The sequence below is a fragment of the Hoplias malabaricus genome, chromosome 1 (genome assembly GCF_029633855.1).
Source record: "Hoplias malabaricus isolate fHopMal1 chromosome 1, fHopMal1.hap1, whole genome shotgun sequence".
Taxonomy (NCBI): domain Eukaryota; kingdom Metazoa; phylum Chordata; class Actinopteri; order Characiformes; family Erythrinidae; genus Hoplias; species Hoplias malabaricus.
In genome coordinates this window covers 24,054,339-24,080,163 of record NC_089800.1, presented here as the reverse complement: position 1 = coordinate 24,080,163, position 25,825 = coordinate 24,054,339, and the positions used below count along the sequence as shown (strand labels likewise).

Sequence of the window (25,825 nt, the reverse complement as noted above, 5' to 3'; positions counted from 1 at the left end):
TCTTTCCTGACAAAAGGACCAACAGATTTGCCTCAAACTTAATTGGTATCTGATGGTATTTAGCTACAAGAACATGATTAGGATGTGACCTACTTTAAACAGTATATTATTGCTTTAAAGACAAAGGCACAAGGAAATAAGTTTCTTAAATATTTTTATTTTATTAATTTAGTGAGAGTCATGAAATGTTTACTACAGAAGGGTTTGCGTACCTCACCCAATGCACAGTCTACGAGAGAGGGGAAGTCAGTTAGGAAGTATTGCTACAAAAGAGGAAATGATTACACAAACTGAAGTCCTCCATCTAAGCTAGGAACTTAGTGTGACCAAAAAGAATATTGACTAGAGTTTTCTGATTACAAAAATAATAATACAAAATAACGCATAATTACCTACATGAATTTCTTCAAAATATGTGCTGTGAGTTATTGCAAGAGAGGCAAAACTGATTTGGTCACAAGCTGTATGTTGGTCTCAGTTGACACTGGCTCTCACTGACAAATTCTAGGAGATACGCTACAAAACGGCTGTGTGGAGTTAAAGAAAAAAGACTCTTTGTGGTTTCTGATGCTTGGATTTCTCACTCTTGTTCTTCCTCCTTGTCCTTTGTTAGATCTAATCAACCTCCTCAATTGTGGGACCAGAGGAAGCTCCAGATCCTGCACCACCAGGAAACCCCCCTGGACCACCAGGCATTCCACCTGGCATGCCCCCTGCTCCCTGGTAAAGCTTAGTGATGATAGGGTTGCAGACTTTCTCCAGCTCCTTCTGCTGGTGCTCGTATTCATCTTTCTCTGCAGCCTGTAGCACAGTGTGAAAGAGATAAGGGGAATGATTTACACAAATAATGTTATTTAGCATAACAACTAATAGGTGTTTGGGATTCCATTATTTAATATATTATTAGGACCCCATATCTACTTAAGCTAACTACACAAGATGGTCCTTTTTTCAATGTCATTGTTAGCAAATGACAAGAATGTCTAAAAGTCAGAAATTTACTGAACCCAGAGGTTAATATTGAGTAAATATATGGAATGTATTGTTCATGTAATGTATGTTTTGGTACATTTGTATATATATACCAAAGCACAGTCATAGATCTTTTTTCCAAATGTGTACATATATAAATATGTACAGCTTCTCTATGCTACAATCATATGCAAATTTTGAATCAAATAAAGTATTGTAGATTTTCTCAGAAAAAAATTAAAAACATTTATATTAGACCATGTGGTTCAAAGACACAAGAATAATTTTAATGCCAGGTATAAACAAGTATCTTTACCTGGTTCCTGTCCAGCCAGGCAATGACCTCATTGCACTTGTCCACAATTATCTTCTTGTCCTCGGCACTGATCTTGTCCTTGAGCTTTTCATCCTCCACGGTGCTCTTCATGTTGAAGGCCAGGGACTCCAAAGTGTTCTTGGCTGTGACCTTCTCTCTCTGGATTTCATCTTCTGACCGGTACCTTTCTGCCTCCTGCACCATGCGCTCAATGTCTTCTTTGGACAATCGGCCTGGGAAAGATATCGGTGGTTAGGCAAAGACAGACAAACCAAACTGATTGGAGTTTTTAGGGGATCATTTGTGCTGGCACCTTTGTCATTAGTGATGGTGATCTTGTTCTCTTTGCCAGTGCTCTTGTCGACAGCAGAGACATTGAGAATGCCATTGGCATCAATATCAAAAGTGACTTCGATCTGTGGCACTCCTCGTGGGGCTGGGGGTATGCCTGTCAGCTCAAACTTGCCTAGAATGTTGTTGTCTTTTGTCATAGCTCTTTCTCCTTCATACACCTGAGGGATAAATGAAAAATGAAGACGGTTTTATTTTATATTGTTATAAAAAAGGTACTGAACTGATGCTAGGATTTTCCCCCTGACAGCTCAGAGGTATGCCTTCAGGACCTTTAGTTATTAAGTAAGTCTTAAGCTTAGTTGCACTCCTATGGCCCTGTCTTAACACTAGATTTTTAGACAGCAACCAAGCAAGGCTGGGCTTTTCAGTAATGAGTACCTGGATCAGTACTCCAGGCTGGTTGTCTGAGTATGTGGTGAAGGTCTGGGTCTGTTTGGTGGGAATGGTAGTGTTTCTCTTGATTAGCACAGTCATCACACCTCCGGCTGTCTCAATGCCAAGAGACAGAGGAGTGACATCCAGCAACAGGAGGTCTTGGACATTTTCTGATTTATCACCTGACAGGATGGCTGCCTGGACAGCTGAAGGGCAATATGAGTAGAATTTCTTAATGTGTTATAATGAAGCAATGGCATCAGTAAACACACAGAAAAGAAGACATTAAATTGCCACTGATATGGTACACTCAAGGATATACTGCTAATCTCAATTCCAGTTTTCCCAATAGAAATATATTTTTTTGCTGCAGGAAATCATTCAATTTAGTACATTTACACTTCTTATACCTTTAGTGAACAAAAATGCTGACACTTTCTGACACTAAAGGAACAAACAGTTGCTACTAGACCACTAGGGATCTGGTCACTCACCTGCACCATATGCAACTGCTTCATCAGGGTTAATGCTCTTATTCAGATCACGGCCATTAAAGAAGTCTTGCAGTAGTTTCTGTATCTTGGGAATGCGAGTAGAGCCTCCGACAAGCACAATGTCGTGGATCTGAGCCTTGTCCAATTTGGCATCTCGCAAGGCTTTTTCCACAGGCTCCAGAGTACCACGGAAGAGGTCAGCATTGAGCTCCTCAAAGCGTGCCCTAGTGAGGGAGGTGTAGAAATCTGCCCCTTCGTAGAGGGAGTCTATCTCAATACTGGCCTGAGTGCTGGAGGATAGTGTGCGCTTGGCTCGCTCACAGGCCGTCCTCAGACGTCTAACTGCTCGCTTGTTGCCCGTGATGTCTTTCTTGAACTTTCGCTTGAACTCGGCAATGAAGTGGTTCACCATACGGTTGTCAAAATCCTCACCTCCAAGGTGGGTGTCACCAGCTGTGGCCTTGACTTCAAAGATACCATCCTCTATGGTCAGAATGGACACATCAAAAGTGCCACCACCCAGGTCAAAAATTAGGACATTTCGCTCACCACCAACCTGTGTTGAAGAAGAAGAAGAAGGCTCTCAGCTTTTAGAAATGATGGAGGAATATTATATATAAAAAAAAGGTTATACACTTTCCAAAGGAAAATATGTAAAAAATAGTAACTTCCTTAGTTAACTTACTCAACTTTCAATGGAAATAAATTCTTACACAATGTGAAAAACAGCTGCTGGGTTTAAATGATGCAGTAAACTTAAAATACACAAAAATGGACATACAAGTTTTCCTTATATGTCCTACGGTCAGCAATTACATTTTTGTTGTGTAGTGGGTAGCAAGCATAGTAATCATACTAGGCAAGAGTTCCTAGCTTTGGCATGAACACTATATAAATAGGAGTGGATAAGAATCTTAATGCTGTAAAACCCTACCTCTGTAACAAAATGTTTCAAATACAGCATCCATAAACATGTCTAAGAGCCACTGGTAAATGGTACGGTTTTAATATTACTAATATACGGTTTCCTTTCATTAGACCCACGAGAGGTTCCCAAGAAGACTGACTGCTATTTGATTTAGATAACTATCAAATATGAAAGCATTATATATATACATTGGTAACCTGAGCATGGATGTTTCATAACAGCAATTTTAAAACAGTTTCTACATGTATAACATACATGCTTTCTTTTTGCTTAGTGACATTATCACCTTTTCTAATGCGCTGTCTTACACTGCCATTTTGTATCTTTGTTTTTCAGTGTAATCCACCTGCGTGCAGTTTAAAATTTCAGTGTACCTTTTTGTCCAGTCCATAAGCAATGGCAGCTGCTGTTGGTTCATTAATAATACGGAGGACATTAAGGCCAGCAATAGTGCCTGCATCTTTAGTGGCTTGTCTCTGGGAGTCGTTGAAGTAGGCAGGTACTGTGATGACTGCATTTGTTACTGTCTGAAGAAAAAAAAAAAGCTTTGTTAAAAACAGTTTTGGATGACAGTGTCCTTTTGATATTGTGAATTTGTATGAGATCACCCTACTTTAATGACATACAACTAACCTGTACAAAACAAGCTGTTTGTTCATTTGTTAAGCTCAACTCCCATTATTCAGCAGCCACTCTGAAGACTATATGTAAATTATGAGGTTATGAGAATGAGCAACTCATTTCCTTTGATTTCTGTTTTACGCTGTACTTATGCATACAGCAATGTGCTAAGACTTCCCAAACCTAAAAATACATGAAGCAAAAATGAAATAATGATATTACGTACAGTGTATCAGACACCACTCTTTGTTTATATAAGTCCTAGTGAAAATTTTATCTGATCTAAATTAAGAGTGGGATTTGATATTCTGCCTTCTCTCAAAACTGAAAGCTTTACATGTATTCTGTTTATCTGATGAAAAAATGTTGATGGTCTACCAGGTCTTGTGTGGTTTCTTTCTCTTTTATTGTTTTGGTCTTTCCCCTTTATGTTCCCCTTTCTTTTTTCTTATGCAAATTAATTATTTTAAATCTTATCTGTTCAGAAATCTTTTCTAGAAAATATACAACTTGCTCTAATGTTTGTTTTGGCTGGAAATTAAACTGTTCTGGAGGCACTGTGCAAATAATACACTTTGAATTCTGGAATCACTATCATTGGTTTTATTATATTTTCAGGTGACTGTTCATGAAGCTAACATCTATATAAGTCTCTCAGTAAACATAAAACTACTAAAACATCTATAAACTATTTTTCCAGCAATCATCTTTTAAAAGAGTTAAGTCAGTTTCACACTATTAGTACTAATAGTGTTGATTTAAGACTGGTGAATTTACTGTGCACTAAGAAGACAACGGATACTTGTTGGAATAAGCTTTCATATTAAATTTATATAAGGTAATTTTTTCAGCTTATGTAATTGTAAGGAAGGTGTTTTGAATGGCTTATATAATGATAGTATGTAGCACTCAACAAATGGATATGTATCAGGAGATGGATTTGTAACAAATGCAAACTTTTACTCAAGTCAATGCAATTTTTTTTCTTAACAGGATGCTACTTTCCAGCTTGATTTACATAGCACTTCCCTCTGTGCACACCAGTCTGGAGTGTGTATGTTTGTGCACCTTCCTTAAATCTGAATAAGGTGCCAACAACTTTTTGTTGGTTAAATTGACAGGAGTTTCCTGCGGCTATGTATCAGTTGCACATAACACAGTCATGTAACATTCTTATTACTACCGGATTAGGATTGCTAGGAATAAACCCATAAAATATCCCTCAATCACTTAGTTGTATTCCTTGCATGAGGCATGCTAATTGTAAGGTTTTGTAAACAGGAAGGTCTTTGCAGTATAAGCACTGCATTCTGAGGTGTAATAACCAGAGTGTTAAAATAATCTGTTTTTAGGCTTGGGAAGCATATGCGGCTGTTTTCTGAAAACTGTTTTTCATCACTTGATAAGTATCTGTGGTATTTTTTTCTGCAACATCCTTTCAGCATCTTTCTGTTCAGAAGCACAAAGTATATAGAGAAAATTTAAATGTGTTTATGACAGTGGTATCTACAGGATGTCAAAAATAATAATACAAAAAAACGTTAGTGGTTATTATAGGCTATTTAAAATAGAAAAAAACCCTGTTATCAGACATGTTGATTTTTATTGTTGATTTGTATATATATATATATATAAATGTAGAATTTGATGCCTGCCACTGATTCAACATAGCTGGGACAGAGGCACGCTTACCACTGTTTTGCATAAGCTTTTCTGTTAATTAAAATGAATTCTAAAATAATAAGGGACATCCAGAAAATGTCTCTCAAAAATCCCAAAATAATCCTCCACATCAACACAGCATTTACACATAATCAAGTCAGCCATGTCATGGACACTATTCCATTTGAAATGACATTAGCACCGTTCACATTCTGGGTGGTCCCTTGTGTTTTGAAGCATTGACTCCTCTGGCCACAGCACAAATGAATTTTGGGCCATCGGAGATAAGCTTGGGCCCAGAAAACTTGGCATCATTTCTGCACTGAACTGATGTATAGTTTTCACCTTCTATATCTAAGGTTCACATGCCATTTGTAATGAAACTATGGAATGTGTGAAGTGGTAATGTTTCTTTCTAAATTCTCCTGAGCCCATGTATCTATATTTATCACTGTAGCATGATGGTTTCCTTTGCGATTCCATCTAAGGCCTCTAAGGTCATGCACATTCAGCAATGGTTGCTGTGCTTGCCTTACAAGCACTGAGATTTCTGGTTTCCTGATTTGTTTTCACAATAAAATGCACAGTAGATGGTAAAACAGCCTTTGCATTGCTGCCTTTTGAAATGTCCTGTTTAATCTGAATTTTGCACAATCAGCTGGGCCACAACTATTTTTTGCCCTTGTTCCTTTTTTTTAATTGTGTTACACACATCACATTCAAAATTTGTTTATATTTATAAAATACAATCCGTATTTATCAGTGACATTTTATGAAAAATCCAATGATTTCCAGAAAATAACTGTGATATAGCCGAATATATTTAACCCAATTTTCTCTTACCTTGCCAAGATAGGCCTCAGAGATCTCCTTCATCTTTGTGAGGACCATGGAGGACACTTCCTCAGGATAAAAAGACTTAATCTCTCCCTTGTATTCCACTTCCATCTTTGGTTTTCCCCCATCGCTGATCACTTTGAAAGGCCAGTGTTTCATGTCTGACTGCACCACAGGGTCATCGAACCGCCGGCCAATCAGACGCTTGGCATCTTGGCAGGAAAAAAAAAACAGACAAACAAACAAAAAAACACATGTATTTGAAAAAATAAGAATATAATTTTGTGCAAGTAGCAAATTTATGTCTGTCATATTGTCCTTACTATTTCCAAATATTTATTTGTCAGTATTCAGTCAAAGCTGTTATGCTGAATCTTACCAAACACAGTGTTGTTGGGGTTCATGGCCACCTGGTTTTTGGCTGCATCTCCGATCAGTCTCTCTGTGTCTGTGAAGGCCACATAGCTGGGTGTGGTCCTGTTTCCCTGGTCATTGGCAATGATCTCCACTTTGCCATGTTGGAAGATGCCAACACATGAGTAGGTAGTGCCCAAGTCAATTCCTACTGCTGGACCTTTAGACATCTTGCCTAGAAAAGGGGAAAATCACTTAGAAAGTGCTTTACCACTTTGGCAAAACTGAATATATGGTAGGTACAGTAGTATACATTTTATTTTCATTTCCAACTTAAAAAAGGAAAAGAAATTTAAAAGATTATTTTAGTTAAAAGACCAATAGTTAAAGTATCAATATTTTACACTGTGGTAACCTTTCATAGCTTGGACATTTATTTGGTTAACCTGAATAAAAGGCTTTGGGTAGCCTAACCCTAACCCTTGTACAAGCTTCTGACAGTACTTTTCTGAAATTTTACCCCATTGCTTCAGACTGAACTGCAGAAATTCAAGTTTTTGCTTCCTTTGCTTAAACATGATGTTCTGTTCAGCGATCAGACTTTCTGTTATAGCTACATTTTTGAGTTGGGCACACCAATACATTCACTTAGTTATCCTTAAGCCATTTTGTCATAACTTTCGAGGAATGAAACTTGGAAAATTGCCCATTTGGACTTTTGCTTCATCTACTTTCAGAAACATGTCATCTACTTTCTGAAAAGGACCACAGCACAGCAGTTTCACAGAAGTACAAAAATCTTATTATTTTTCTCTCAGGCATGCTGTAAAAAAGCCTTAACTTCAAGACCATTTAAAAATAAATAAAAAAATTAATAAATAAATGAAAAAACACTAAAGAAACTTTTTTTTGCCATAATGAATAGAAGTGTATAATTGTGTATAAAAGAAAAAGAATAATGCTTTCAATCTAAAGAACACCATCCCAGATATGAAACATGGGTGTAGTAGCAACAACAAAAAAAGCATATTGTGATGTATTTTAAGGCAATAAGTATATTTTATATAGTTTTTTTAAGCTTACCGTTATCTGTAGCACTTTTTGGCAAAATGTTTCAGAGCAAGAATTTCCAAATGTTGGGAGAAATCTGTTTTAATGCTGTTTTTTTTCTTCACAGCAAGCCCATGACACAATAGCACAGTGATGGAAACAAACAGAATGTTCTCTCTCTCTCACATTCAGTGGGATCATGTGGTCTCTGTACAAATCTGGCAGTGTGCTAAATAAAATCAGGGAAATTGGCATTTCATGTGCTTAACTCTGTGCAACTGCAGTGAAGCATGTCCTTATATATGCATAGTTGAGGTCAAGATCAACCACAGTATCTTATTTCTTCAGCAAATATGTCACAGGTCAGAGTGTATTTTTGTGTGCATGAGTGTGTGTTTGAGTGCTAGAGTGTGCGTGAGAGAGAATAATTCAATAACTGTGAAAATGACACATCTTTGATACGAATCACAATAGCAGCCCCTTGTGGAGCAGTCCCTAAATGTGAGTGAGTATGTGAGATCTAGCATTTAGCGCCACTTGTGGTGCAATTTCTAAAAGTAAATAAATGAGAATGTTTTAGAGTGATCCTATAAGTGAGTTACCGGGAGTTACAAATATATATATATATATATATATGCTCCATTCTCATGCGAAAAAACCCTTTGAAATAAATTCCATTGTAAGACATGAGGGCTACACTACATTTCTATATTTCAGCATAATTTTCAAAGTTTTGATTTTTATTATTAGATGTGATACAAACGGGCACAGAATGTACAGTTAGCACCCTCCACAGAACACTGTTACTTTCAAAAAAGAAAACAGAAAAAGCAGAAGCCAAGAAGCTGCAAAATAAAGATACAAAAAAAAAGGAAACAATGAACTACACAGGACAAAATAACCCAAGCTTCTTGTTCACAGGCCATTTGCAACAGCTCAGAGAAAAACTTTTACCTTTTTTTTTGTTTGTTTTCTGGCTGCACTTGAGAGATAAAGTGGGGAAGTATTTGAAGTGTCTTCCTCAGTCCACAGACAGCACTAGTGTGGCCTTGGTTTAAACCCCTGACCAGAGCCCTGCTCCTGCTCCTTTCGCTCCTGTCCTGCTGGAATCAGAGGCAGAGACTCGAGACTCTTCTGTGTTTATACCCACAGCAACCAGAGAGATTCCAGTGTCCAGTCACCTGACCCTGCCCCACAGAAACTTCCAGACTCCACTGCTCATGTGTTCTGGCTCAGCCAAAAAACTGCCTGTCTCACTATTGCACTGTTAGCACTAATACAAGACCACTGCTGAGTTTATGGATACTTTAATGGGACAATTTTAATATTATATCCATAGCTGATTTTGGTGAATAAGTGCAACACTGTATTAACTTACTTAAAACTTAATTAAATACTGTAGGACATATTGCTTGGCTTTTTTTTTACTCATTAGGCTGCATGGATTTAGATAAGCACATGCACTGAAGTGATAAGCTTAGAGCCTCACACTGAAACTGAGCAGTTTTTAAAAGGCCGTTCCAGTATAAAAACTCAAGTTTAAAGGCCTTTGTTATGTAGTAGTTTTATGTCTGTGAGCATCATCCCTTTAAGGAACAGTTTTTTATCTTTTTAACACAGATCCAACATGCAGCCAATGATATGCAGTGATATCCATCTGTCTTGGCTGCTACTCTAGACACCAAATAGCTAATACTTCATTCAAAATCACAGTAATATACTACTGCCATTTGTGTAATTCATTCTCACTCTAGTTATTAGCATTCTAATTATATTTTGGAGACTATATTACAGTTATGTTGTTAACATGAGCTTTTGGTCTCACTTTTTTATTCAGCAACCAATAAACCCAACATTCAAAAAACAAGAGCAAAAACAATCATTGAGGTGCATTAGTCCATACCTAAAGAACCACACTGAAGCTGCTGTATCAAAACTTCCTTCCACCTTCAGAATACATCATCAGAAAGAGGTTTTCACTCTAGAGGCCACTGCAGCAATAGTTGTACAGTGCAAGGATTACTTACTATGGAAGACATCATGGTTATATGATGGTCTCTGTTTGGTCATAGATTTTTCTTTTAATGTAAAAAATAATACATAAGTGAAAACACAAATTACTCTTCTGTTTTTATTCAGCATGAATCTCTTCTCCGTTTCAGTACACCATACACTCTCAGCTCCATTCTCCATTCAGTGAGTCATACAGCAAAGGTTATTTAAATGTCACACAGTAATCCTAAAATAAAATGCAAACGACTTTCCCTTTCCTTCTTGACCACCTCCACGCACACACACACACACTTGTACACAAAGAACAGTAGGCAAATTTTGGGAAAAAGCAGTGGTTCAAAATCTCCTTTCACATGTAAACACCCACATTTCCCAGCACACCATTCAAATGTATAAACACTACTGTTATTTACAGATTAAAGGTTCAAGGCCAATTCTCCTAAATAATATCACTGAACTGCCACTTCCTATTCTATTGCCATTGACAAATTTGGATAACAACCCTCTTGAGTTGCCAGATTAAAGTGAATGTCTTTTATAAACATAAATATATCTAAATAAAAATTATAAATCTCATGTTTAACAAGGCCCTCATATGCTCCGTCCAGAAGCCTGGGAGTCCTGGAGGGATGTCTATCTCAGGGCTATATTTAACTCCTGATACTTGAGCACTGCCAGCTATCAATTGGGATCTATGACATAGTCATTTCTAGAAGGAGCAAAGCTCTGGTCACTTTATATGCAAACCTTATAAGAATTGACATTGTCTCTGAATATATGTGGGTTTTTATTTTTATACACATTTTATATTTTCCATAGGGACAACGTTTTACTAAATCTAACACTGACACAAGCACTAACAGTTTCTTCAAAGAGAGATGGTCTTCCAGACACAGACTAAGCTTATTCCTAGACTAAAAGAGCTTTTATTTCAAATCACCACTGACAAAGTCCTAGATCAGGCTAAATCTGTGGCCCCAGGAACTTCCAAATAGACTGTTTAGAATCTGGTTGTCGTTTTATTAGTCAGAGAATAAGAAATGTGTGCCAAATCTGTATTTTTACTACAGACAGTAGTTGAGGCCAGATATTGAATATTAAATAGATTGCACCATTCAAATTTTGTAATTGCTATAATAGACCAATTGGATTAACACTGACCAGGTAATAAATAGAACAAAGAATACTAACTTATGAAATGCAAACAAGCCTCACTCACACTGACTGATTTAAAGAGGATTATTTGCTAAGCTTTTTTTAACCGTTTTTATCAAACAAACCATGATTGGAAAATGATGTTGTGACATCCTTGCTTCTTCATTTTGTTACTCATCTTGCAAGTGTTTCATATTATGCGCTGTGCAAATCAAGCCCTTAGAATCTAGTGTTAAGAGATGAGCACCACAGGATTTTTTTGTGTGTGTGTGTTTCCTCTTATCTAACACGATCTACTCAATCAGATAGCTGTGAACATGTTTGTAAATGTGTGAGAGTCTCCGGAACACACAAAATACAGGGCATTGTATAAACTATAATATACATTCATTCATTCTGCGTCATACATTTAAGCAACAAGAAAAAGTACGAGCAATAAAGAAGCTCAAGGGAATCTTCTTAGTATCAAAGGAGATTTTGAGCTGGCTCCTTTCTCTTGAACCAACTGATTAAGCAGCATCATTCAGTTTAAAGCCATTTTTAACATTCCTCCACACTTGTACCGTCTTCAGTAAGGTCATGTAGTCCAAACCTGACAGAAAGCACAGAAAGTCTCTTTCCATGTTGTTATTAAAGATGCCAACTACAGAAACATCTGGAGCAGCTGGAGCACCTTTCAGGAGAAGGTTAAGTGTTGTAGTTCAGGAGAAGAAGTTTCTGAGCTGGAAAAGAAAGTGCTCCTCTTTACTTTTGCGTTTCCGGCAGTCCCATGCTGTGCGTTTGCAGTAGTTATAGAAATGCTCCTCAGCTTTCTCCAGGCTGCTGTTCAGGTCCAGAGTGCCCTGTAAACTATGCACAGACAGGACACTGAGCTTGGCTTTTGGTTATTTATTACCTATTCAGTTTTAGACGGGTAAGTCTTCGAATTACACGCCACTTAACATTCAAATTATCCACATTCTGAATTCATACTTCATGTAAGTTATCAACTATCTACTAGCATAGGAAACAAATGTCTCAGTTCTTGTACTGAGAGAGTACAGAGATAGTGTTTGGACTTAAAGGGTATAAAATAAAATGTTCAAGCTCAATAAAATGAGCAGTGAAATAATCACAAAGCAACAAAAATATGCTGTTACCAGCAAAACAAATATGAATATATGCAAGAAGCACAGTGCAGATATGTACACAAATCTTGATATATGACCTCTAGTGGCCAAGTAGATGAGCTACTGTAAAGGAGGCAGGCATTGTGGTCAAGAATTTACTTAAACAACTTGTTTAATCTTTTTCTTGATGTTTCACAGTTCATTTTTACTGGTTAGAAAGTAAAATCATCTAATGTACCATTAAGTACATACACCTGAGTAACATGTAACTTGCTCCTACCCCTCTGTGATTGCAGCATATTAAACTAAATCTTAAATCAGTTATGTGCTTTCATTTCAGTTAAATTATATATATATATATATATATATATATATATATATATATATATATATATATCTGCAGATAGCGTAAGTGGATTTGAAACTTTAATGGTACACAGAGGTACAGAAAGAGTCCTTCCCAGAATTTTGTTTTATTGTCATGACATGTCGGATGCTGGTTTGAAATGATTAGAGAAGCCAGGCTTTTGGAATGAAATCCTAGAAGGGATTTTGACATTTAAGTTTTACTTTTGACACCTCTGCTCTTAGAAATGATAATTAAATTGTATTCGGGTCATATACCTAAAGCACTAAAGCTAAGGTAATGTGTATAAAGAGAAATATAATGGTAGTTTCTACCTGTTTGTGAACTGGATGAGCTGGACCTCATTTCTGCAGCTGAGCAGGGCTTCTCTGTTCTCAAGTAAAATGGTGGCACAGATGAAGAGTTCAAAAGTAAATTCCGTATTAATGGCATGAGGCTCTGTCACTGGCTCATACTCTGCAAAGGAAAGACAATGCTGTAACACTTTGCTGAAAACTTTATTGAAATTATATCACACAAATAGCAATAATGGTTAGTATAGTGTAATGGGTAACAACACTGTCCCCAACAAAGCAGATTAGGGTTCAATTCACAGCTGAGGTAGGAATACAAAGTCCTGTAAACCTCTGTGTGTAACAAGATTTTAATTGTAAGATTCTCTGTATAAGAGTTTCTGCCAAATGCCATTGATTTTTAATCAGTAAGTGAAAAAATATCAGTCAACAATTAGGGGAGATGTCTGCAGGCACTTTATAAAGTTGCAAGAGTATATAATATATGAAAAGATCATCAGTAAGTAATGTGATAATAAATGGTATGAGGTAGTGAAAAGAAACTGTAGCAGTGGTCAATCAAAGTAAAAAGGTCACAACATTAACAGGTTAGGAATATCGAGCAATGCATGTCAGTATACTATAAACATAAAACTGCTTTGTTGTAATTATAGCAGCAGGAGATCAGTGTTGTCCCTGCCGCAGAGATTCACTGTATATCAAATAAACCCTGATAAGGTGGTTTAAAGTCCTGACAACTGTAGGTAACCCTGTTACAAACATTAAAAATCATTAAAGCAGAGCACTAAAGGACTGTTTTTATTAATTTGTTTGTAAATGTGTTACCTACAGTTGCCAGAACTGGGATATATATATATATATATATATATATATATTCTCATCTTAATTGGCCTTAAATCACAGTGGAATAACATGTAGTGTCACAGCTCCTGGGTCCCTCTGTCTGAGTGGGTGTCCTCTGGGTGCTCCAACTTCCTCACACAGTCCAAATTATATAATGGTAGGTGGATTGGCTTTTTAAACGGTGTTTATGGTTGTGAATATGCGAGAATGTTTTGCCCAGTGATGTGCTCATGCCCTGTACAGGGTGTGTTCCTGCCTTGCACCAGGTGATTCTAGGTAGGCTCCAAATAGTCATTTTACTGACACCTAGTTTAAAAGTTTCTGTACTAAAGTTATATTTACATGCACTTAATAAATGTCTTGTTATTCGTGTGGTCATGTAAACAGCATACTCAGACTTCTGAATGAAACCAGATAACAAAATCTGTTTCAGAGATCTGGAATATAGCTATGTAATCTGATTTCTAATTAATACTCATACTGCAATTTCTTTCACATTTCTCGGCCTACACAAGCACGCAAACATAACTGGGCTGGAGTGTAGAGCCGTCTCTGACACGCGTTTTGAAGTTCTCTCATCATAATGTATCAGATAACTCATTAAGTACCACATGCTCCCATCGGTCTGCACAGTGAACACACGTCCAGGGTCTCAGTCTGTAATGGAGGGATGCACAATGTGTCCAAGAAAAGATGCTCATTAAGAAAAAGCTTGTTTTCCTCTCAGCAGCAGTGTAGAGAAAGCTGTGTGCAGCTAAGAGCAGAAGTGTAGAATATCAGAACTCAGGAGGAAGGAAATAAGATCCAGCTCCGCAGGTTAAGTGGATCCGTAGTTACAAAAAGCAGCACCAAGTAGTTTATGTCATGTCTTTCTGTGGCATTATTGTCTGTTGCAAAGCAGAAATCAGATTATTGCTGGTCTCATGTGAAAACTCAGAGTTTTTCCATTATCTAATTTTTCTCAAATGCATGTAAACGCATAGATCGGATTACACACAAAATCTGATTTTGTGCCATTATCAGATTTTTAAGAGCCTGTAAAAGCACTCATTGTAAGCGTCAAGACTCCCATTTTTCCACTACAAAGCAATTAGAAGTTCTCTTTCATTTTCATAAATATTTTTGCTACTTTTTGTATAAAAATTACTATTTGGCTTTTTAAACCAAATAAAAATCGCCCAATGGAAGAGCTTGAGAGAAGCCCTTTTCTGCACAACACCTCTGAGGATGTGGTGACTTACCAAGGCTGTGTTTACAGGCCAGTCTCTCCTGATAACGTGCCCTGTCCACCTGCTGAGAAATCAGCTCCAAATGATCACAGCTGAGAATCTCAAACAGCCGCAGAGCATCACTGTGTTCAAACTCACGCTGGAAACCCAGCAGCAGCCACCTGTGTGCACACACCCACAAAATATTTTAGCTAGAGGTACACAGAATCAAGGGAAAAAAGTGGTTATAAACCCATTTGTCAACAACATTGGACAGAATCAGATTAAAAACAAATAACAAAAAACAAAAGTGAAAAGGTATTTATTACCTGTGACAAAATGTGAGTCTGTCCATATTTTCTGTGACCAGATGAGCATGAAGCTGGGGGTCCAACTCTTTCAGCAGAGCTGCCTCCAGTTCTGATAAATCATATATGAAACCAGCAATAAGTGAGCAGTTTATGGAGTTTTTATAAAAATAAAATTTCCAAATTTCATCAACATCACAGCCCATAAAAGAGTGCACACCAATCTTGCGATGCAAGCCATCTGCACGGAAATCTTTAGAGAACTTCTCCATGTAACAGGAAAAACTCCAGAATGTGTCCACTTCAGCATCCAGAACCTCCAGGAAGCGACTGCACAGATCATTCATACCCTGAGCGTAACTGACCTCTGAGAGAGAGAGAGAGGAGAGAGAGAGAGAGAGAAATCTGAAATTTTTAAACTTACATACCACTATTGTTGAGGTGTCCGTGCACCTGCTGAGTCATATTTATGCAATTAGCAAATCGTGAAGCAATGCACTGCATAAAACCATTCAGATAGTTAATGTTCATATTATCTCTCAGAACTGGAGAAAATGTAGCTCAGGTGAGTTTGGCTGTGACATAGCTGTTTGTGCCAGACATTTTGGAAAAATCATTTTCAGATTTTCACACACAACGGGATACAGAGTTTACAGTGGAAAAATAAATAAGCAAAAAAAAAAGAAGATAATTCTATGTTGAGAGAAAATGGCTAGACTTTTTCAAGCTGATAGGAAAGCTGAAAATCATTTCCAAATACAACACACTAAATCTTGAGGGGAATGGTCTGCATCTGTATAGATTTCTTCTGAATGTTTATAGAGCCTTGATGAATCTACGTTTGAAAGCATTTCTAAGAGGTGTTAGGTCCAACACAGCATTATAATCCTAATAAATGGCAGAGTCTTGCCTGGGTGGAAAGCAGCATATGTGATGAGAATGTCTCTAAGCACCAGCAGATTTCCCAGGCCTTCGTTCCTGTGAAAAAACACATACATCAAAAATTCAGTACAAACCTTTTCAGCATCTATATATTAACTCAGAAGAAGTAAACAAATAAACAAACAGACAAACATCCACAAAATATGACCATACTATCAGCACAGGTTCTTGAAAAATGTGACAAAACTAATGCCAAAAGCTACAATATTCAACCACTAGAGGGTGCAGTTGTACCAGGCAACTGTTTTATACAACTATAATGGTCCAAACATTTCAGTACTAAATATGTGTAGAGTGAAATAAAATGCTCTACCCTGGATGACTTATTTCAGCCAAGACTCCTGATAAAATAGATGCTAATAATGTACAACATAGGTGCACTTTGTAGTTCTACCACTACAGGCTGTAGTCTGCTGCTCCACAAAGTCAGGAAATCTTCAGGATCATGCCAGAGACCATGCTTGGGTGTTTCGCCCCCCTGTGGCACAAAATCTAACTGTCCTAAATACTGAATATATTACTTTTAAAATACCAACGACTTTAAATAATGGAATAATTGATATTTGCTATATTTTTGTCTAAGTGTATTGATTGAAAAAACCTTCCAGTCCTATAACTGAATCACGCATTTATGAAATTCTTAAAATGGCATTCAAAAAGTGATTTTAGAAAAGGAGAGCTCCATTCCCGTCGACAGTCTGTCAGAGTCTTATGTCAGCCAAACTGAATTGTGAAGGCTTGCTTACTGTGAAACAGGACACACATAATGGTTATTTTGAGCCCAAGGCTGTTTGATAAAGTGGTGTGGCAACAAGGACACGTTTCTTTTATGTCAATAAGAGTTGTTTGTGGTTCAAAGCTGTGAATACATATAGGGCACTTACAAAACGTGGACGGTCTAGTTTTGCAGACAAGGTGCTTCATGTGAAAGAACTGGTGAGGAGCACAGTTTTCATCACTTTAAATATGAACGGTTCTGAACCCAATCAATGATTTTGTGTTGATGGGAAAATACAAGTTTACACTGAAAATGGAAAGAAAAACAACACCCAAGGTGACCACAGATTTGTTTCAGCATTGAGACAGCAGACTCATAAATTACCACTTTATATGGTCTAAGGCCCTAAGCCTGAGAGGCCTACGAAATGCGAAATGCAATGGAAATTCGATACAGATATTTTACTGCACAGTACCCCACTAATTATGTTCTAGAGCAGGAAGCAGAAAGGACAGAAAAAGCAAAGATAATAATACGCTGTAATATGTGTGTGACATATCCATGTATGGAATTTGGCTGATTTATAATTCTAATTACGTTACAGGTGAAGGCGAATGTAGCATTTGTTGTTGTTCTGTGGTGTGGGAACCCTGGGTTGGGTATTGAAACCTCTTCTGGAAATCCATAAGGAGGATCGTAATAATAATCAGAGTTGTAAGAGTCTAAACAACATATGCACAAATTACAAAATATAATCAGAAGTAAGATCTCTGAAAAGGATTAAAAAAAAGGATTAAACTTGGAAAACTCTTACATGTAGTAGGCCAGGTCTCTGTCTGTTCTAGGCACATCTTTGTCAATGATGCGAATGGCCTCCTGAAGCTCTTCCAAGTCAAAGGTGACCCTCTCAAACAGCACCTTCAGAGGACGTGACAAATAAAATAAATCAAACAATAAAGCATATGAATTGTAATGCAGGGATTACCAGATGTTTTGGACAAATTTAGGTCTTGTATCATCTACCATACTTAATGTTGCAACATGATTCAGGAAGTCTGAGGGGAAAACCAGTCCATGTGGTGTAAGATTGGACACCGATTTCACAGCCGTCAGATATCACAGTGATACAGTGATAAGTCATAGCCACATGGGCTTGGCAGCACTTGTTACATAATGCAACAAAATAAATGCATATTGAAACTGTATTTCACAAGGAGAAAGCCATACATCATTCATTCATTTAATCACTGTCTGTAACCACTATCCAGTTCAGAGTGGTGGTGGGTCAGGAGCCTACCTGGAATCACTGGGCACAAGGCGGGAGAACACCTGCAGGGCAACACCCACATACACACACACACACACACACACTCACACACACGCACATTCACTGACACAACGGTGGACACTTTTGAGTAGCCAAACCATCTGACCGTGAGGAGCAAACCAAAACACCCGGGAGATACCCACACAGACACTGGGAGAACACACCAAACTCCTCACAGAAGGTCACCTGCAGTGGGGCTAGCCATACATCAGTCCTATGTAAATCTACTAAAGACTTCTCTGGGCCCAAGCTTATAACAATTGGTCCAAATACAGTAGAAATATGTGCTGTAGTCAGATGAGCCAATGTTTCAGTTTTCCATGCTAATGAAAAAAGGGATCATACACTCTGTTATCAGCGATATGTGCAAAAATCAACTTTTCAACTTTACTAATGGTATGGATTAATACAGTTAAGGCTTCAACATTAGATTAATGTGGAAAATTTAAGGCATACAATTTTATGTATATTTATCATATTACCAAATTTGGCCACAAATTCTCCCCATAATTCACTTGTTTTACAGAGGCTAGTGATGTAGTAGCGGTTTTATTAGGTGATGTAAACACAGCGTTGCTACTACTGAAGTCAGATGGTAGATTAAATTATTTTTATGCTGAATGGATTAATATCTCTCTCTCTCTCTCCATATATATATATATAGCCCTGTTAAGGACTGGCGCCCCCTCCAGGGCATAGTAATTCCAGGTAGGCTCTGGACCCACCACGACACTGAACTGGATAAGGGTTACAGATAATGAATGAATGAATGAATGAATACAAACGCATTTCTTTTATTTTTTTTTACCTGAGCCTGAAGTTCCAGAAAAGACATCCTTTCCCTGACCTCTTCTGTCTGGTTCTCTGCCTGCTCTCGCTCTCTCTCCTGTCTCTGATCAAAATACTGCACTGCTGCCTGAAGCTCAGCTGAGCAAGAGCGAGAGGAAAAATAAAAACACAAAAATCACACGTGAAGCTCAAGTATGGAAACAACATGATTCTTAATACGTTTTGGAAACAGCAACTGCTACAGTAGAAAAGGGAAAAACTGAAAATAGCTTCACCATCAGTGCCATTGAGACGTAGACGAATGGCTCCAGGAAGAAGTTGCTGCCACTTTTTTTTCATGACCTTGTAGCGGACAGTCAACTGCTCCAGCAGCAAGGGGCGCTCCAGAGCTGTGGAGCTGCAGGGGTACATCCCAAACAGGAAGCGCCATACTGGCCCTCGTTCTGTTGGTGTCACCCCACCTAAAACAAACAAAGTAAGATTTCTAATAATGACAAAGCTCTCCAATGAAAATCTCCATTTTTGTCAATTTCTAGTTTACTATATCATTTGAACACAGCAGCCGTCCTTTACACTGTGCAAAAATTTCATGACAAACACCAGTAGAAATGCTCTAAAAACTACTTCAAATAAAATCTTTTTTTACATTGACTTCCACAGAAACTAAAGAACTAACGTTTTTTTCTGTGTGGATTGTTGTATGTTCTGTTCGGGAAGTGAAGTTTATGTTTTGAAACCACAACTACATTTTATTTACATAATCAAACGGTGTTCCATCACATGACCTATAATGCGTTTTCACACCTGATGTACCATTGTTCTGTTTTAGTGTTTTCTCTGCTCAAACACACTTTACTCAACTCAACAGATTAACAAGCGGGTCCTGAATTTTGAGTTTGTAAATGCACAGTAAATAGCAAAATGCAGTGGATGACAAACAGAACTCATTTACACATGTATCATAAATAACCATGATCTGATCACACTGTTAACGGTGGCTAAACCATTACTATATGTTGACGGTCCCAGGAAAACCATATATCAATCTCCTCTTGCTGTTAGCACTGAATTACTCAACAGAATCAATAAAATAATTTCAAATAACACTCTAACAGCAAATTTAACAGCAACTTTTATCAAGTGCTCATGTTAGCATAAGCTTGTCACTATTGGGATTGCTTCACTTTGTGAGTAAACCTGCATCACTTTATCTAAAACACTGATCCAATCCCGCACTGCGCACTATAAGTCACTTCAGAACAAAACAATACACAATCCCCATCTCTATGAACTTTATACCCCTTCTTAAAGCTCTTAAAGGAATCTTATTACGCAAGGTGCTAGCCTGAGTTGTCATGGAACTGAAGAAAACAGTGTTTTGGAGTTGACGGGCATGATGTGTGCAGCACAGCTCATAAAATAAAACAGCCTGTTTGCGTCATGTACATTTTTTCATGCTTCTGATTTACTCATGTCCCTTAATGATGCATTTGAAGCGAATTTTTGTTATTAAGACGTGCTAACGCTCAAATGGGAAATTGCAAAAGTGGAAGCCCTGGCCTCCACTGGCACTGATTCTTGAATGCAGATTGAAAGCACCATACACTCACAACATCTTTGGATGACCTGAGGCCAAAAATAAGGGAAGTATAATTCTGTATTGATCACAGAGGCTGAAACAGCATATTAGTAAACACCACTGCACTACGATTTGATTCCCAAAGACAGGCAGTGACACCACACTATACCAAATAACAGACCTAAGCCAAGACTCCTTACACTAACATGATTAAAGCTGTCCCTGGATAACAGCACCTGCCAAATGCTGTAAATCTAAGTCATTTTACAGCAGTTGAGGTCAGTGACAGAGGAAATTAATTTCTAGCAAACTGAACACGGAATTCAATATTATTTTACACTGTACACTGTTACACTGTAGTGTGACAATTGTGAAACTGTCACTTAAGGCATTGCTGTGAATCCTACGATTATGTGACTTTCTATATATCCTCCAAGATCCTGAGTGGATGATTTCTATAAATCAGTTATGACTATTCAATTGAAAAGTATTAAACCATACTTTTTTGTATGTTAAAATCTACTTTTGTCTGTTTATAGTAAGAAGCAAAGCCTGATCGATGCCTTTATATAAATATATTTACAACAAAATTGTAATATGTTCATAATATTATTTTTATTCTTTTAAAAGCTTTTTAACTAATCTCTTTTGGAATCTCTAAAACACTATATGATGTACATGGTTTGTTATAGTTTATCAAGGTTTGTTTTTAATTACTTTATTTGGAATATATTTTGTACAATGCCGGTGATATTTAGAGAAGGCTGTATTTCCTCATGTTCCCTGAGGTGGTGGGTCACTTGACTAACATTTCACAATGGCTGTATGATGAGAACAAGAGACAAACTTGTTACATACACCAATATCCTCCCTCTGTTGCAAGAACCACATGAGCTTCAGTAACATTTCACCTACGCTTGATACTACTGCCAGCTCCCATTAAGTTTGAAGGTGTAATGTTCATAGTGTATATGAGGATAGTGAGAAACAACAGCGATATTGAAGGTGTAAAGTCTGTTATTTGTGTATTTTAAACAAACAAAAAAAATGTAATGATACTAACTTCAGGCTTGCACAGCTGCCTTTTTAAGGTGGAACAAAAAAAAATTCCAGTAAGAGGCTGGTACCTGACAGCAATATTAGCCTTGTAAACATACCTGTTTTAGTTTAAGGTAGAAATATATGTTTCAATATGAAAATTGAGAAAGCAAATGTCTGCTTTCTAAAATGATATTTAAGGATGAAGGGGGAAAATCTCATTCGCATTTCGCTTCACTCCAGGGAGAGAGTGTCAACTTGAGGGCAGGGCATCTGTGGATAAGATTAATATCAAAGTATCCACTGCCTCATGGGAAGTTCTACCACAAAGCAAAAAAATATGGCCCCTCCATGTCATGGAAAATAAGGTGAATACCCTCTCAGGTTACTTGTGCTTTTTAATGCAATCCGACTTTCAGAATAAGATACTTTAAAGTTGTCATTTTTCTCAAAGGCATACACTGGGACACATTTCAAACTCTAAAGATTTGAATATAAGTTCAATATTTGAGCTACAACCGCCATGTTGCTGAGGCATACAGTGAAACATCATGTAATATTTCAAACTGATCTGATAATCAGTTTCTGGAAAATTGCCATATGAATTTTTCCAACAGAAATCAAACGCAGAATGTTGTGAAACTCAAATCGATGATATCACAACAGGCAGCTCTCTCACAAACCAGCTGAGAGAACACCCACAGCTCCTTCGTCTCACAATACACACACTACACAAACACAACAACATCACTGCACACTACACACACACTACAAAACACCACACACTACACACACTACACAACCACCGCACACTACACACACACACTACAAAACACCACACACTACACACACTACACAACCACCGCACACTACACACACACACTACAAAAACACCACACACTACAAAAAACACAGAACACTACACACACTACACAAACACAACAACATCACTGCACACTACACACACACCACACACTACACAACCACCGCACACTACACACACACACTACAAAAACACCACACACTACAAAAAACACAGCACACTACACACACAAACACTAGGTGGCAGCACGGTGGCGCAGCAGGTAGTGTCGCAGTCACACAGCTCCAGGGGCCTGGGGTTGTGGGTTCGATTCCCGCTCCGGGTGACTGTCTGTGAGGAGTTGGTGTGTTCTCCCTGTGTCCGTGTGGGTTTCCTCCGGGTGCTCCGGTTTCCTCCCACAGTCCAAAAACACACGGTAGGTGGATTGGCGACTCAAAAGTATCCGTAGGTGTGAGTGAATGTGTGTGTGTGTCTGTGTTGCCCTGTGAAGGACTGGCGTCTCTTCCAGGGTGTATTCCTGCCTTGCGCCCAATGATTCCAGGTAGGCTCTGGACCCACCGCGACCCTGAACTGGATAAGGGTTACAGATAATGAATGAATGAATGAACACAAACACTACACACACACACACATACACACTACCAAAACACTGCACACTACAAAAACACTACACACAGTGTACACTACACACTACAAAAACACTACACACACAAACACTACAAAACACTACACAAACACACTACCCAAACACTGCACACTACACCCACACTACAAAAACACTGCACGCTACACACACACACTACAAAAACACTACACACACAAACACTACAAAACACTACACACACACACACACAACCAAAACATTGCACACTACAAAAACACTGCACACTACACACACACTACAAAAACACAGCACACACAAACACTACAAAAACACTGCACACTACACACACACTACAAAAACACTACACACACAAACACTACAAAACACTACACACACACAGACACTACCAAAACACTGCACACTACACACACACTACAAAAACACTGCACACTACAAACACAAACACTACAAAACACTACACACACACTACCAAAACACTGCACACTACAAAAACACAGCACACTACACACAGACTACAAAATTACTGCACACTACACACACACACACACTACAAAGAAAACACACAATACACACACTAGAATACTTTAAGCTCTGATAGAAATTCTGATTATAAAGTAACAACTTTTATTAGAAAAACTACAAAACTCCAGTAAATCAAAATAACTTCAGCAACTACTATAACTCTGAATAACCCTAATAAGTGCTGTAACTCTGAATAATGACAGCAACTACTATAACTCAATAATACTGTAACTTTTAATAACTAGAAATAAACTGCAATAGGTCTGAAATGGATCAACAGAGGCGCTTTTTTTGTGGTTGTTTTTGGACAGAGAAGTTTCATGGACGTGTCTTTGTTTTTACCAAAGCAATTTTACAGGAACAAAATATGGATGGAAAGATTTGGGCAGCTCTGGTCTAATGACATTGAAATTGTTGCTTTTCAAAGGAAAAATACGCTAATCCTTCTACTGCAGGGGATTATCAAATTCATTATAGAACTTTTAGAGCTGACTGGCACTGAAACTTCTGCATATGCGTTGCTACTTGTCTATATCACTGTATCTACAGTGTGTGTTTACATGGTCTATACCAGTGAACTGCACAAACACCTCTGTTTGGATGGGCTGAATTTATTACCGTTTTTAAAGATGTACATCCTGAGTCTGGACTCGTCCACTCTCCCCTCAGTGTCCATCACCCCGGGCAGCGGGATTCTGGAGCACAGGCACGAAGCGCAGCTGCAGCTCACCGGCGCCACGCCGCTGACGGAGCCGTGATTACCGGGTTTCCCTTTCACATCTTTCCCTTCTCTCCGGTCTGACCTACACACACCGAGGGAGGCGCAGACCGCGGGCTGACCAACACGCGCCATGTTCCGCCTGAAAACCGCGGAGAGCCCGGGAACCGGAGCCCATCACCCACAGCCCGGACACTCTCAATATCCGCTGACACTCGTAGATGACCGCTGACACTTCAAACTAAACCGGTTAGTAGTGTTAAAAGCAGAAGCTCGTGGTCAAGCCAAACGGTTTCCTCTGTAAACTAAAACACACACACACGCGCACCCCTCTTGTCATATGACCACACACTGTTGCTCAAACCACTTTCATCAGAGTTCAAAGCTCACAGTGAAAGCTTACACTAAAATGTTAACTCATTTAACACCCTCTTGTGGTGGGAACTTTCACCTACAACACAATCCTCCGTAAAGCAGCTATAATTCTCACAATCCACAATCACTCCAGAGTAGAGACATACACAGACAGCTTTGATTATCCCACTGCAGTGGCACCAGTCAAGGTGAAGAGTCAGGTTGTGAATCAATGTGTTGGAAGCAGAAACAATGAGCAAAAATACTGAGGGACTTTGATGAGGGTCAAGTCATGATGGTCGCGTTGTTTTGGTCAAAGTATCTCCAAACCGTCTTGCTGGGTGTTCCCAAGGGTTAGTAGCTCTGAAAATTAGTCTAAGGTAGGACAGCCAGTGAACTGGCGACAGGGTCATGGGGACCCAAGGCTCAGTGAAATACTAGTGGAATGAGGGCTAGCCTGTGTGGTCTGATCCCACAGAGGAGTTACTGAGCTAGTCAGTCAGTCATTGTCTGTAACAGCTTATCCAGTTCAGGGTCGCGGTGGGTCCGGAGCCTACCCAGAATCACTGGGCGCAAGGCAGGAACACACCCTGCAGGACACCTACGGACACTTTTTTTACATGTGTTTTTGGACTGTGGGAGGAAACCGAAGCACCTGGAGGAAACCCATGTGACCACAGGGAGAACACACCACACTCTTCACAGACAGTGGTCAATATAATTTAAAAAATATATTTGAAAGCATTAGTACTAAATCTGGAGTAGGCGATTTGTCTTACTTAACCCTGTAAAGCCAAATGTATCAAATATGATATGATTTTTAGAGGTGGCTCCCTTATCATCTAATGAAGAGAAATACTGAAAAAACACTTCCATCCTTTTGGGGCAAGTGTTCTGAGTTCTCTATCATCATGTAAACACAGGAGAAAATTTAAAGGCTACCTTTTTTTTTTGCAAAACTGAAGCAATTCCATGTGTGATTTGTAAGATGTTACTTGTAGCAAAACTAAGCATTTTGTTCCACTTCATGAATGTAGTGTATTCTACCTGCCAAATGCTAATTAATAATAATAAATATTCAGAAAATTAAATGTTCTTTACAGCAGCAAAACACATTTAGACAATTTTACA

At 38.3% G+C, this 25,825-nt stretch overlaps 2 protein-coding genes across 3 annotated transcripts; both read right to left on the bottom strand.

Annotated features, from left to right (window-relative positions):
• Positions 1–176: 176 nt before the first annotated feature.
• On the bottom strand, positions 177–9,062 carry hsc70 (heat shock cognate 70). Of its 2 annotated transcripts, none has more exons than XM_066677118.1 (9): positions 8,918–9,062; positions 6,939–7,148; positions 6,566–6,771; positions 3,814–3,966; positions 2,512–3,067; positions 2,021–2,223; positions 1,602–1,800; positions 1,289–1,521; positions 177–801 (listed from the first exon to the last, which is right to left on the bottom strand). In XM_066677118.1, the coding sequence occupies exons 2-9, from the start codon at positions 7,141–7,143 to the stop codon at positions 616–618; spliced, it is 1,941 nt and encodes a 646-aa protein (XP_066533215.1). In that variant the 5' UTR covers positions 7,144–7,148; positions 8,918–9,062; the 3' UTR covers positions 177–615. The 2 variants fall into 2 exon arrangements, with proteins under 2 accessions (XP_066533215.1, XP_066533224.1); XM_066677127.1 differs by lacking the exon at positions 8,918–9,062 and adding an exon at positions 7,997–8,119.
• A 1,027-nt stretch (positions 9,063–10,089) lies between these two features.
• On the bottom strand, positions 10,090–24,659 carry si:dkey-238d18.4 (TBC1 domain family member 15). The gene is made up of 10 exons (XM_066684438.1): positions 24,241–24,659; positions 19,311–19,496; positions 19,055–19,173; positions 17,734–17,837; positions 16,170–16,237; positions 15,480–15,626; positions 15,281–15,371; positions 14,985–15,133; positions 12,922–13,063; positions 10,090–11,980 (listed from the first exon to the last, which is right to left on the bottom strand). Exons 1-10 carry the CDS (start codon positions 24,473–24,475, stop codon positions 11,833–11,835), a joined length of 1,389 nt encoding a protein of 462 aa, XP_066540535.1. The 5' UTR covers positions 24,476–24,659; the 3' UTR covers positions 10,090–11,832.
• Positions 24,660–25,825: the final 1,166 nt, after the last annotated feature.

Excerpts from the sequence above, each read along its gene's own strand:
- hsc70 (XM_066677118.1), bottom strand. The coding sequence starts at position 7,143 with ATGTCTAAAGGTCCAGCAGTAGGAATTGACTTGGGCACTACCTACTCA. Across the intron at positions 2,224-2,511 it reads AGCAGTTGCATATGGTGCAG|CTGTCCAGGCAGCCATCCTG; the intron begins GTGAGTGACCAG and ends ATTGCCCTTCAG. Across the intron at positions 802-1,288 it reads CCTGGCTGGACAGGAACCAG|GCTGCAGAGAAAGATGAATA; the intron begins GTAAAGATACTT and ends ACTGTGCTACAG.
- si:dkey-238d18.4 (XM_066684438.1), bottom strand. The coding sequence starts at position 24,475 with ATGGCGCGTGTTGGTCAGCCCGCGGTCTGCGCCTCCCTCGGTGTGTGT. Across the intron at positions 19,497-24,240 it reads GATGTACATCTTTAAAAACG|GTGGGGTGACACCAACAGAA; the intron begins GTAATAAATTCA and ends TGTTTGTTTTAG. Across the intron at positions 16,238-17,733 it reads AGAGACCTGGCCTACTACAT|GAACGAAGGCCTGGGAAATC; the intron begins GTAAGAGTTTTC and ends GTTTTTTCACAG.